At 74.9% G+C, this 12,843-nt stretch overlaps 3 protein-coding genes across 3 annotated transcripts; 1 reads left to right on the forward strand and 2 right to left on the reverse strand.

Moving 5' to 3' along the window:
- Nucleotides 1–5,389: 5,389 nt before the first annotated feature.
- AURANDRAFT_62404 (hypothetical protein) lies at nt 5,390–7,219 on the reverse strand (the record flags this gene model as incomplete). Its single annotated transcript, XM_009036216.1, has 1 exon — nt 5,390–7,219. One exon carries the CDS (start codon nt 7,217–7,219, stop codon nt 5,390–5,392), a length of 1,830 nt encoding a protein of 609 aa, XP_009034464.1.
- Nucleotides 7,220–8,271: 1,052 nt separating this feature from the next.
- Nucleotides 8,272–10,269, forward strand: AURANDRAFT_62405 (hypothetical protein; the record flags this gene model as incomplete). Its single annotated transcript, XM_009036197.1, has 1 exon — nt 8,272–10,269. The coding sequence occupies one exon, from the start codon at nt 8,272–8,274 to the stop codon at nt 10,267–10,269; it is 1,998 nt and encodes a 665-aa protein (XP_009034445.1).
- A 1,185-nt stretch (nt 10,270–11,454) lies between these two features.
- Nucleotides 11,455–12,270, reverse strand: AURANDRAFT_13348 (hypothetical protein; the record flags this gene model as incomplete). Its single annotated transcript, XM_009036215.1, has 1 exon — nt 11,455–12,270. A coding segment is annotated over one exon (816 nt), but the record flags the coding sequence as incomplete, so codon positions are not given.
- Nucleotides 12,271–12,843: the final 573 nt, after the last annotated feature.

Below are 12,843 nucleotides of genomic sequence, written 5' to 3' on the forward strand. Positions count from 1 at the left end.
GCCTTCACTTTGATGAAGTCAAGTTGTAGCCAAGCTTGAGGAGATGGGCTGTGGCAATGCCTCACGACTAGACCCTCAACTCCTCCGCAACCCCGCCGAGGCATGAGCGCCATGGAGCTCTTCGGCAGCAGCGACTCGGAGGACGACGGCGGCGCGCCGCCGGCGCGGCCGCCGGCCTGCGGCCCCCTGTCCTTCCACAGCGGCACGGAGGCCGAGCTCGTGCGGTTCGTCGAGGCCTCCGGCGCCCGCGATCCCGGCGCCGTGCTGGCGGCGATCGACGAGTTCTGCTGGACGCGCCACTGGATGATGCACGTCGGCGACGTCAAGGGCGCCGTCCTCGCGGCCGCGGCGCGGCGCGCGGCCGCCGCGGCGACCGGCCGGCCGCTCCTCGCGGTGGAACTCGGCGCCTACTGCGGCTACAGCGCCGTTTTGGTCGGCCGCGAGCTGCGGCCCGGCGACGCGCTCGTGAGCCTCGAGGTCGAGCCGGCCTGCGTCGGCTTCGCGCGCGCCGTCGTCGCGCTCGCGGGCCTCGACGGCGTCGCGACCGTCGCGCTCGCGGGCGCCGACGAGGCGCCGGGCGCCGCGCTCGCGCGGCTCGGCGTGGCCGCGCCCGTGGACCTCCTCTTCCTGGACCACGCCAAGGACCGCTACCTCGCGAGCCTCGAGGACCTCGAGCCGCGGCTCCGGTCGGGCGCCGTCGTCGTCGCGGACAACGTCCTCGCGGTCGACGGCGGCGCGAGCCTCGCGCCCTACCTCGCGCGCGTGCGCTCGCCGGCCTACGCCGAGAGCGCGCTGCACGAGGCGCCCCTCGAGTACGCCGACGGCGGCGAGCGGGACGGCGTCGAGGTGTCGATCTTTCGCTAAAGCCCGGGCGGCGGTCTCGGGCGGCGCCGCGGGTTCGGGAAGAACCCGCGGCGGCCGCCGTCATGGCGCGCGCCGGGCGGGATCGGGGCCGTGGACGACGTCGACGAGCTCCCGGACGAGCGTGTGGGAGCCGTTGGCGAGCGACGCGCCGTGGCGGCCCTGGAGCACGCGGCCGTGGGAGCCGTCCCAGCGCCGGCGGACGCCGCCCGCCGCGTCGAGGACGAGGCGGCTCGGCACGCGGTCCACGGCGAAGGCGCGGATGCCGCGGCCGTCGAGCGAAAAGTGCGCGAGGCCCGGCCACCGGCCCGCGGCCGCGGCGGCGCCGCCGCCGCCGTCGTCGTCGACGCAGAGCGCCGCGGCGCGCACGCTCCCGGGGCCGAAGCCGTAGGCCGCCGCGTGGGCGTCGAGGTGCGCGACGAGCGCCGCGAGCTCGTCGAGCGTCTCGCCGCCGCGCACGCGGCTTCACGCGTCGACCGCGACCGCGGGCGCGGACCGGCGCGGGCCCGACCGCGCGTGGAACTCGACCACGAGCGCGCGCGTCGGCGGCGCGAGCAGCGACGACAGCCGGCAGCGCGCGCCGCCGGCGCCCGCGCGCCGCAGGACCGCGTCCAGGGGCGCGCGGCCGGCGGCGGCGGCGCGGCCCGCGGCCGGCGGCGGCGGCGGCGGCGCGGCCCGCGGCGCCGCGGCCCGCGGCGGCGCGGCTCGCGGCGGCGGCGGCGGCGCGGCCGCCGCCGGCGCGACGTCGAAGGTCACGGCGCGCGCCGCGGCGGGCGGAGGCGCCGGCGCGGCCGGCGGCGGCGCCGCGACCACGGGCAGCGGCGCCGCGGACCCTGCGCCCGCGATGGCGTCCTGCCGCTTCTGGCGCCGCCTTCGCACGAACTTGCGCCACGCGCGCCAGTACAGGTCGAAAGGGCTGCCCATCATATGCATCCGGCCGGCGCCATCATTCATAAATTCATCATGTTCAACGTGCCGTGCAACGCGAGGGAAGTCCGAGGAGGATGGCTGTGATCTCCCCTCCCGCCTGATGCTCCCGATCGCTCCCACGGCGGCTGCCCTCGCCCTGCAGCAGCGCGTCGGCGGGACGCTGCACGCGCTCTGCGCCGAATCCTGGGTGTTGCGCGTGCGCAACTTTCGGCCCGGCGGCGCGGACTTCGACGAGGCCTGGGCCGCGCCCTAACCCTAACCCTAACCCTAACCCTAACCCTAACCCTAACCCTAACCCTCCTGCGCGCACGCGCCCGAGCGGCGCGAGGTCGTCGTCTTCGGCCGGCGCTGCCTCGAGAACCGCTTCTCGCGGGCCTACGGCCGCGCCTACGCCTACAGCGGCCGGGTCGCGGCGGCGGCGCCCTTCGCCGAGAGCGCCGTCGCCGCGGAGCTCCTCGCGCGGCGCGACGCCGCGCGCTTCGGCGACGGCGGCGGCGGCGCGTTCAACGCGTGCCTCGCGAACTGGTACGAGCCGGAGCACCACATCGCGCGGCACCGCGACGACGAGCGCGCCCTCGACGCGGCCGCGCCCGTCGCGTCCGTGTCCTGGGGCGCGCCGCGGCGCTTCGCGCTCCGGCCGCGGGGCGGCGGCGAGTCGCTCGACCTCGTGCTCGACGACGGCGACCTCCTCGTCATGGGCGGCGCCTGCCAGCGGACGCACACGCACGAGGTGCCCAAGCCGCGGAGGAAGGACCGCCTCCCGCCCGGCCGCCGCGTCTCCTGGACCTTCCGCCGCTTCCTCGACGCGCCGCCGCCGCGGCGCCCGCGCGCGCCGCCGCGGCCGGAGAAGCGGCGGCGGCGCGACGGCGACGACCGAAGGCCATCGCGCTAGGGTCGACCACGGGGCGATGGCGTTACGCGATCGAATCGCGCGTCGGAGGGGCGGGGGAGGGGCGCGCGGCTCGCGCGCCGCGGGTCGCGGGGGGGCGACGCCTCGGGGGGCGCCGCGGGGGATTCTTGGCGGCCGCCGGCGCCTTGGTGCGGGGGCGGCCGGGGGCTCGGCCGCTTAGTAGCGGCCGCCGCCGCCGCCGTAGCCGCCGCCGCCGCGGTCGTCGCGGTAGCCGCCGCCGCCGCCGCCGTAGCCGCCGCCGCCGCCGCGGCGGTCGTCGTAGCCGCCGCCGCCGCCGCCGCGGTAGCCGCCGCCGCCGCCGCCGTAGCCGCCGCCGCCGCCGTAGCCGCCGCCGCCGCCGCCGTAGCCGCCGCCGCCGCCGCCGTAGCCGCCGCCGCCGCCGCCGCCGCCGGCGTCCTGCGTGATGCCGCCCGTGACCTGCTCCGCGCGGTCCTTGCCTGCGGGGCGTCGCGCGGTGGGCGCCCGCGCGCCCCGAGCCGTTCCCGAGGGCACGGACCTGGCTCGGACAGTTTCGGGGGTGTTTCCGTTCGGAGCGCGCGCCGTCTCGTCCCGTCCCGTCCCGCCTCGGCCGTCCCCGCTCGGTCCCGGGGGTCCCGCGCGTCCGGTCCGTCCAGGGCCCGCGGGTCCGTCCGTCCCGTCCCGGCCCGCGCCGCGCCCCGCGCGTCCGTCCCGGCCCGTTCCGCGCTCCGACCGAAGGGCGCGCCGCACGACGCGTCCCGTTCCGTTCCGCGCTCCGACCGACGATTTTCGCCGCAACACGTCTAGGATCGGCGGGTCGCGGGATAGCTACCGCGGCGCTCGTCGAAGACCTTGACGTAGTGCACCGTCGCGCCCTCGGAGAGCGCGTTGCCGTCCGTGATCTGCGACACGTGGCAGAAGAGGTCGTCGCCGCCGTCGTCGGGCTTGATGAAGCCGAAGCCGCGCTCGTTCCAGCGGCACGCGACGCCCGACGCCTTGCCGTAGCCGCCGCCGCCGCCGTCGCCGCCGTTGTCGCGCTCGCGGCTGCGGTCGCGGCCCCGGCCGCGGCTGTCCGAGCGGGAGCGGCGGCCTAGGGGACGGGGGCGTGCGCGCGCGCGCGGAGGCGCGTTGTTTCGGGCGCCGGCGGCCGACGCTCGCGGTCGGGCGAGCGGGAGCGCTTGGCGGGCGAGCGGGAGCGGGAGCGGGCGCGATCTTCGTCTCCCATGGTGTTCTTGAGTGCCTGCGGGGATGGGAGCGCGTGAGCGACAGTGCCGGCGCCCGGATTCGCCCGCCGAAGCGAAATTTCCGGGGATCGCGGCCGCGCGGCCACGCGAAAATTTCGCGCGCGCGCGTGGCGAGAGCCGGGGCGCCCGCCCCGCGACGGCATCGGCGCGCGGGGAACGCGCGCCGGGGTCTCTGCGCGTGCCGGTGGACGCCGGCGCGCGCAGTCTGTTGTCGATCGGCGAGTCGAGTGGCTGGAGGCAGTGGAGCGGACCGGACGATCCGCCGGGCGCCGCTGCGGCAGGCGCCGGCCGACTGTCTGGATGGACGGGCGCGGCGCAGACGACCCTGGCCCGGCCGGGCGGCCGCGATGGCCTCTAGGAGCTTGGCCTGCGCACCAGGCTGCGTGGTCCGAGCCGGGCGAGGCGGGCTGGGGCCGCGAAAAAAAGGGGCTTAGGGGACCTCGGCGAAGTTGCGCAGGGCCCAGCCGGCCCACTGCCTGCTGCCGTCGCTGCCGCCGCGCGCGAGGGCGACGAGGGGCGCGACGCCGCCGGCGGCGGCGATGCGCGCCCGGACGTCGTCGTCGAAGGCGAGCTCGCCCAGGGCCGCCGCGGCCTCCTTCTTCGCGGCGTCGCCGCCGACCCGGACGAGGTCGACGAGCGGCGCGATCGCGCCCGCGTTGGCGATGGCGGCCGCGTTGTCCGCGGAGCAGGCCAGGTTCGCCAGCGCCCGCGCCGCCTCGGCCCGGCCGCCGCCGGGCGCGCCGCCGCGCACGAGCGCGACGAGCGGCGCGATGCCGCCCGCCCACGCGATGGCGACGCGGTTGTCCGCGTTGCTCGTCGCGAGGTTCGCCAGAGCCCCGGCGGCCCACTCCCGGCCGCGGTCGCCGCCGGACCGCGCGAGCGCGACGAGCGGCGCGACGCCGCCCGCGGCCGCGACGCGGGCTTTCGCGTCGACGTCGCCGGCCGCGAGGTGGCCGAGCGCGCGCGCGGCGTGGTCGCGCGCGCCCGACTCCCGGCCCCGGGCGACGAGCGCCACGAGCGCCTCGACGCCGCCGGCGGCGGCGATGGCGAACGGGTTGTCCGTGGCCTCGTGGAGCGCCGCGAGGTCCGCGAGGGACTTGGCGCTGGAAACCAGCGCGTCGCCGTTCCGGAGATTGTCCACGAGCTCGGCGATGGACCGGTGGCCCATGCGGCAGCAGGAAACGCACCGCCGCTTGCTTTGTTGCACAGGCAGCACGCGGGCAGCGCGCGCAAGCACCCGTCCCACAAGCGTCTGATAAAGCACGCTGTGTTCGAAGCGGAATCACACGCGGCCCGCGGCACTGTTCAAAGTGCTGTTCAACGACTTGTTCAACGTGCCACGGAGATGGCTAAGAGATCACAAGCAACGACTCGTCCGACGTACCGAAGAGTAACCGAAGAAAAAGCACGAGAGAGCGCGCCCTTACTTACCCCGGGTCGCCGCGCGCCGCGCGCGGGGGGGGATCGGCGGTGCGGCGGCGCCGCCTCACCATGGCCTCGTGAAGAGCTCGCCGTTGATGGACGTCGTCGCCTCCGCGCGGTAGGAGCCGCTCTTGTGCGTCGTGGGGACGCGGGGCAGGCGGATCTTGGATACGGCGTCCCCGGCCGCGTCGACCTCGAAGACGAAGGCCGGGTGGCCCGTCGTCGCGTCGTCGTCGACGACGACGGCCGTGAAGGCGACGATGTAGGACTCGTTGCCGCGGTCGCGGTCGAGCTTGGCGACGTAGCCGCCGTCGAAGTTGAAGAGGTCCTCGGCCTCCTCGTTGGCGATGCCCGCGCCCTTGCGCAGCGGGAACTCGAACTCCCAGAAGAGGCTCGCCTGCTTCTTCGCGTGGTCGAGGCGGTAGCCGACGGCGCGCGAGAAGCACGTCGTCGTCGCGCCCGTGCAGTTGGGCCGGCTCTTGCCGTCGTCGACGAGGAAGAACTCGTCCTTGGCCGTGGCGACGACGGCGTGGGGCTCCCAGAACTTGGAGCCCTCCGCGTCGAAGCGGTAGACGTCGAACGCGCCGCCGTCGCCGACGGCGGAGCTGTCGGACGCGAGCGCCCACCGCGCGCCGGACCCGTCGGCCTCCATGGAGAGGAGCATCTGGAGGTTGCGCAGGGTGATGAGGTAGTCGCCGTCCATGCCCACGGCCGCCGACGACCCGTGGGACCACTCGATGCCCCGCGACTTGCGCTCGTCCTTGCACTCGAGGTCGACCCAGCCGTAGGACGACGACAGGTACGCGTTCGACACGGGGTCCACGTAGTCGAAGAGGTCGTAGACCGTCTCGACCTCGTTCGTCGCCCGGTCCCAGCGCACGAGCTGGTCGCCGACGTAGGACACGGGCGTGTCGTCGCCGTGCTCGCTCTGCCAGGTGGACGCGAGCTTCGGGTTCAGGGGCTCGAGCGAGTCGTAGTTCCCGAAGGTGTCGCGCACGTTGTAGGCCAGCGTGATGGCCTTGGACGAGTTCCCGTCGAGCTTCATCTCGTGGTTGAACTGCGTGAAGCCCAGCGGGTCGCCGTCGCACGCGTTCTCGTACTGGACGCGCATCTCGCCCACGGGCGTGATCTCCAGGAGGTAGGAGTTCGTGTAGTTCCCCTCCTCGTAGTCCATGGCCTCGCGCATGATGACCATGTTCCGCGTCTTCGTCGACTGCTGGAAGACGCTGTAGAGCGTGCGGTTCGTCGGCATCGCGTGGTACCAGACGACGTAGCCCTCCTGGTCGAGGGAAAGCAACCCGAACCACTTCGTCGACGTCTCGTCGCCGACGATGTGCTGCACCGTGACCAGCGGGAAGGACGGCTTGCTCCCCGTGACCTCCGCGAAGGGCCCGACGTCGAGCTCGTCGAAGCCGAGGCTCCCGGTGGAGATCGTCGCCTCGTGGACGAAATGCGTCCGCGCGCCGGACCGCACGTAGACGCGCACGTCGTGGGCCGCGTTCAGCCGCAGCCGGCAGAACGTGATCTGCGCGCTCGGGGCCGCCGCCGTGACGTCCGCGGCCTCGCTCCAGATCCAGAGGCCGTCGGAGTCGGAGGGCGTGTAGCTCACGGCGACGCGCGCCGTCGCGTGGCCGCCGCTCCAGCCCGTCACGTCGACGTCCGCGAGGTAGCACAGGATGTTCTTGTCGTAGGGCTGGCTGAGCGCCACGGACGCGGCGAAGGAGCTCCCGCCGCCCGCGCCGACGAGCGCCGCGAGGGGCGCCCAGAACCGCGCCGGCGCGTCGCGCGCGAGGACCGCGAAGCCCATGACCAGGCCGAAGACGCCGACCATGGCCGCGGACCCGCGGCGCCGAGCGCGGGCCTCGTCGTCGCTCCGGATGGGTTCGTAACCCATGGCGGCGACGCCGCGGGGCACCCGACTTTCGCGTGCGCAGGTCGGGCCGCCTCCCGCCAGGGGCAGCCTCGCGTGGATACGATCATCTTGCGCGATGATGCTTCCGGCGCGGTGCACCGAGCGCCGCTGCCCGATGGGCGCGGCTGTGCGACTATGATCACGTCGGCCCCATCGTCTGCTTCGGCTGCCTAAACGTTCACACGGCGCCGCCTTCGAGGCCCGCGGTGCCGCCGTGAGACCCTCGCGCGCGGCGCCTCGCCGGCGGTTTCGCACGCCCATCCCGCGCCCGGCCGGACGGACGCGCGGCCGTGTCCGGCCTCGGCGCCATGTACCCGGGCACGGGCAAGCGGAAGAAGCCCGAGCTCACGTTCCAGGAGCCCAGCGAGCGCTACAGCGACTCGCGGCCGGGGACGGCGGCGAGCGACTCGCGGCCCGGGTCCCGCGGCGGCGGCGACCGCTGGACGCGGCCCGGCTCCGGCGGCTCCGGCGGCTCCGGCTCCGGCTCCGGCGGCTTCTCGCGGCCCGGGTCGTCCGGGAGCAGCGCGCCGGGCAGCCGGCCCGGCACGTCGGAGCGGTCGGCGTCGGGCCGGCGCTCCGGCGGCGCGAAGCGGCGGCCCCGGGGCGGCCCGCGGCCGAAGACGGAGCACGGCCGGCGGAGCCGCGAGTCGGCCGAGGAGCTCGTCGCGCACCAGCGCGCGGCCGAGCGGCGGCCGAACACGCCCGTCTTCGACGACAACTTCCAGCGCGCGCGCGCGATCCTCCGCGAGCGCGCGCGGACGCACAAGCGCATGCGCGCGCCCGGCGCGCGGCCCCCGGGCGACGGCATCCAGCTCGAGATGTCGATGCTGCCGCGGCTCGGCAAGCTCTACATCAACCAGTACATCCACGCGTCCATCGCCATGCTCAAGCGCTACGAGGAGGACCAGCGCGAGGCGCGGCAGCGCCACGCGAACAACCTCAGGGGCTCCGCGGACGCCAAGGACCCGGACACGGGCCGCGAGCTCGACGTCTTCGAGCGCGCGGACCTCGACGTCTTCCACCGCGAGCCCCTCATGTCCCAGCTCGTCAAGGCCAAGGGCCTCGCGCCCATCCCCAAGGCCGTCGCCCCGTCCGGCGCGGGCCAGTCGAACGTCGAGGTCCGCAAGTCGCAGGGCGCGGAGAACGTGCTCCGCGGGCGCCTCGGCGCGCTCGCGCGCCTCGCGCGCGACGACGCCGTGCTCTGCCAGATCAAGTTCTGCCACGAGTCCATCGACGACGACTGGTGCGCGTCCACGGCCCAGGCCATGAAGTTCAACACGCACCTCGACACGCTCGTCCTCGTCGGCAACGGCATCACGGACGCGAGCGGCGTCCAGGTGGCCCACGCCGTCGCGCACCACCCGGCGTGCGCGTCCGTGGCGCTCGGGGGCAACGCGCTCGGCGACGACACGGCGCGCGCGTTCGCGGACGCGCTCCGCGAGTCGGCGACGCTGCTCTCGCTGAACCTCGCCGCGAACAAGTTCCACTACGACCACTACCGGGACAAGGCGCGGCGCAAGCGCGGGGGCCTCGGCGCGCTCGCGTACCTGCGCAAGCTCAAGCGCGAGCGCGAGGCCGCGTCGCGGCCGAACACGGCGCAGGTCGAGGCGCTCCACGACGCCATCGAGACCGTCGACGCCTACGACGCGGGCATCGAGACGACCTACGAGGGGCTCGACGGCTTCAACCCCGTGGGCTGGGGCGCGCCGAGCGACGACCCGCTCTACAACCCCAAGTCCGCGACGATCGGCCACCGGGGCTGCGCGCAGCTCGCGCACGCGCTCGCGGGCACGAAGCTCACGAGCCTGGACCTGTCGGGCCAGAGCGTCGAGGACGCGGGCGCCAAGGCGCTCGCGCGCGCGCTCCACGGCGACTACGAGCACCGGTGCGCCGCGGCCCTCAAGTACCTGTCCCTCGACGGCAACGGCGTCGGCGACGACGGCGCCATCGCGCTCATCGACGCCTGGACCAACGTCTTCTGCCCGCTCCTCGCGCTGCGCCTCGCCATGAACCGGTGCACGGACGCGGCGGCGATGAAGCTGAGCGCGAACGTCGCGCGCTACGGCCCCCGCGTCCTCAAGGGGCGGAAGACGCTCCAGTTCGTCGACCTCAGCTTGAACCACGTCGGCCAGGCGGGCTGCTACGCCGTCGAGGCGACGGCGAAGAAGCTCGGCTACGACGCGCTCTACTCCGTCTTCGGCAACCCGGGCTTCTCCGGCGCGCGCGACGCGGCGCGGGCGAAGACGCCGGACCCCTTCGCGGCCCCGGGCCACGCGAGGTCCGAGGAGGAGGTCTACCACGAGGCCATGGTCAAGCTCGGGCGCAACCTGCGGCCCATCCGGTCCGGCGGCACGGGCCAGACGGACTCGAAGACGAACCTGCTGAACCTCCGCGTGCCGACGCCCTTCCTGTCGCCGCGCGCGCGCGCCATGCTCTCGCCGCGGTCCCAGTACGACCTCGCCCACGGCTCCGAATCCTACCTGCGAACGACGTCGCGCGCGGCCGCCGCGCGCGAGAAGCGGCGCCAGCAGACCTTCACGCCGCTCCACCAGCGCAAGAAGCAGCTCCAGCGCGAGGAGACGGGCCGCATCAAGTACGCGCCGGACCCGTGCCTGCCGCCGCTGTCCTTCCAGAAGGACGCGCGCAACCTGAACCGGTTCAACCGGCGGCGCCGGCTCGCGCGCATCGAGAACGAGAAGCGCAACGAGGAGCTCCGCGAGGTCAAGGCCAAGCTCGTGAAGTCCATCTCGAGCCAGCGGCTCCGCGACGCCATCGCGGGCAAGGAGCACGACTCCGACGAGGAGCGCGAGCGGCGGCCGGGCGCCAAGGCGACGCGCGCCGTCGGCGACCTCTACAAGTACTTCCCCAAGGTCCTCGACATCGACGGCGCGCCCTACGGCCGCATCGACCTCTCCAAGGACGGGCCCCGCTTCTCCGCGAAGCGCAAGGAGGGCGCCGCGAGGCCCGCGAACATGCTCAAGGCCGCGGCGAAGTCGACCTTCTCCATGCGCGCCATGTTTAACCAGGACTAGTCTCCATGGCGGGCTCTATCATGTGCTCCATCGAGCGACTTCGCACCACGCCAAGAGGCGCCCGGTGTTAAAAGCCGCGGTACCCTACGCCGGGTTCCTCGCTCGCGGGCCCGGCACCCACCCACCCACCTCCTGGCCAATCAGGGACCTCCTTTTCGTTAGTTACCTTCAAGTTGCCGCTCGCCGAATCGCCACAACGCGCGCGCGCGGGACCGCGGGACCGCGCGGCGCCGCGGCGAAATGCTCGCGTCCTCGTGTCTGCTGCGCGGCGAGGGCCGGAGCCGGCGCTGCCACGGGCGCACGCGCGCATCGAGGCGCGACGAGCGGACCGCCAAGGCGCGTGTCGCCGGCCCTACGAGGGCGACGACTAGCGGAGCCGCCGCGCGGCGCGCTGCGCGGCGCGCGCGCGCGCGCGCGCGCGCGGGACCTACCAGTAAGCACTCAGTACACCCTGCGATTTCCAAATCCGGGCCCCGGGCCCCACCCACCCACCTCGGCGTGAGGTTCGAATCTTTTGTCCGTGGTCGCCTCGCACCACGCTCACATTGATGTGTGGAAGCCGAGGTGTTGACGCGCTCCTGCGGTGGCAGAAGCGCGCGTCCGCTCTCGCGAACCGCCGCGGCCTTCCGCAGCTGCCTCGCAGCTGCCTCGCAGCTGCCTCGCAGCGCAGCGCAGCGTCGCGCAGGTCGCAGCGCCGCCGCAGCGCTCCGCGTCCGTCCCTCCGCCGCGCCGCCGAGGCCATGGGCGCGCTCGCGTCCAAGGGCGACGCCGCGCCGGCGCCGGCGCCGGCGGCCGGGCCGGCCGTGGGCAAGTCCGGGAAGAAGATCTGCTGCTCCTGCCCCGAGACGAAGAAGGCGCGCCGCCGCGCCCGCGCCGCGCGCGCGCGCGGCGCTCAGCCGCGCGCCCCGCCGCAGCCGCGCGACGAGTGCGTCGTGCTCAAGGGCGAGGCCGCGTGCGCGGAGCTCATCGAGGCGCACAAGGCGCGCCCGCCCGGCGTTCGCCGCGCGCCGCGCGCGCGCCGCGCTCGACCGCGCGCGTCCCCCCCGCAGCGGTGCCTCCGGCTCGAGGGCTTCCGGGTCTAGCGCGCCGAGCCCTCGCTTGGGTGTGCTTAATAACTCGAACGGGACGTCCTCGTGCGCCTAGAGGACGACGTCGAGGAGGGCCATGGACGTCCGCGTGCGCCTAGAGGACGAGGTCGAGGAGGGCCATGCGCGCGAAGAGCCCGTTCCGCATCTGGCGGAAGTAGGCCGCGCGCGGGTCGGAGTCGAAGTCCGCGCTGATCTCGTCGACGCGGGGCAGCGGGTGGAGCACGGCGCAGGACGGCTTCGCGGTTTTCATGAGCTGCGCGTCGACGACGTAGGAGCCCCGGACCGCCTCGTAGGCCGCGGCGTCCGGGAACCGCTCCTTCTGGACGCGCGTCACGTAGAGCGCGTCCGCGTCGACGAGCGCGGCCGCGAGGCTCGGCGCCTCGGCCCGCGTCGCGGTGCCCGCGTCGACGGCGGCGGCGACGCCCGCGGGCATGGCCAGCTCGGGCGGCGCGACGAAGACGAGCGCGACGTCGAACGCGGCGAGCATCTTGGCGAGCGAGTGGACCGTGCGGCCGTGCTTGAGGTCCCCGACGAGGACGACGGTCTTGCCCTTGAGGCAGGCGCGCGGCGGGAGCGCCGGCGCGCCGGCCGGGCTCAGCTCGCGGCAGAGCGTGTAGAGGTCGAGCACGGCCTGCGTCGGGTGCTCGCCGACGCCGTCGCCGGCGTTGAGGAGCGGCAGGCCCGGCGGCAGCGCGCCCGCGGCGCGGGCCGCCGCGCCGGCCTCCGGGTGGCGCAGCACGACGACGTCCGCGTAGCAGCCGAGGGATCGCGCCGTGTCCTCGAGCGTCTCGCCCTTCTTCGCGCTGCTCGTCGACTCCGCGACGCAGATGACGGACCCGCCGAGGCGCAGCATGGCGGCCTGGAAGGAGCAGGACGTGCGCGTCGACGGCTCGTAGAAGACGTTCGCGAGCACCGCGCCGGCGTGGCGCGCGCGGGCCGCACCGCGGTCCAGGAGGCGCAGCTCCTCGGCGCGCCGCAGCACGAGGTCGAGGCCCGCCTCCGTGAACTGGGTCACGGAGCAGAGCGACGCGCCGCGCCACGCCGCGGCGTCGCCGGAGAGCGTCGCGGGCGCGAAGGCGGCCATGGTTGTTGTCGCGGGCGGGCGGGAGAGCGTCGACCGGTTGGGAGAGCGCCAAGCTTGAACCAGTTCTGTCTTAGCGCATTAGGCGACGCACCCCGCCTACGCGCCTGCCTTGGGCGGACGCGGTTCTTTGCATGCACGCGCGTCGCTCATGAAGGCCTTCATGAGCGTCGCTGGCGCGGCGGTCGACGTCGAAGCCTCGTCGAGCCCGGCGTCGATGCACGCCACCCGGGACGCGGCGGCTGCCCCTGGCGCCAGAGGCCGGCGTCGAAGTTCCGCGGAACGCCCAGCCGTGACGAGTGGAGGAGCGGGGATTTAGGACGGGCGCGCGCCCGGGGGGCGCGCGTCGTATCGCGGGGGCGTATTGTCATTGGGTGTTCGGCGTCGTCGCGCGCGGCGCCGGAT

Source organism: Aureococcus anophagefferens (assembly GCF_000186865.1).
Source record: "Aureococcus anophagefferens unplaced genomic scaffold AURANscaffold_4, whole genome shotgun sequence".
Lineage (NCBI taxonomy): Eukaryota > Pelagophyceae > Pelagomonadales > Pelagomonadaceae > Aureococcus > Aureococcus anophagefferens.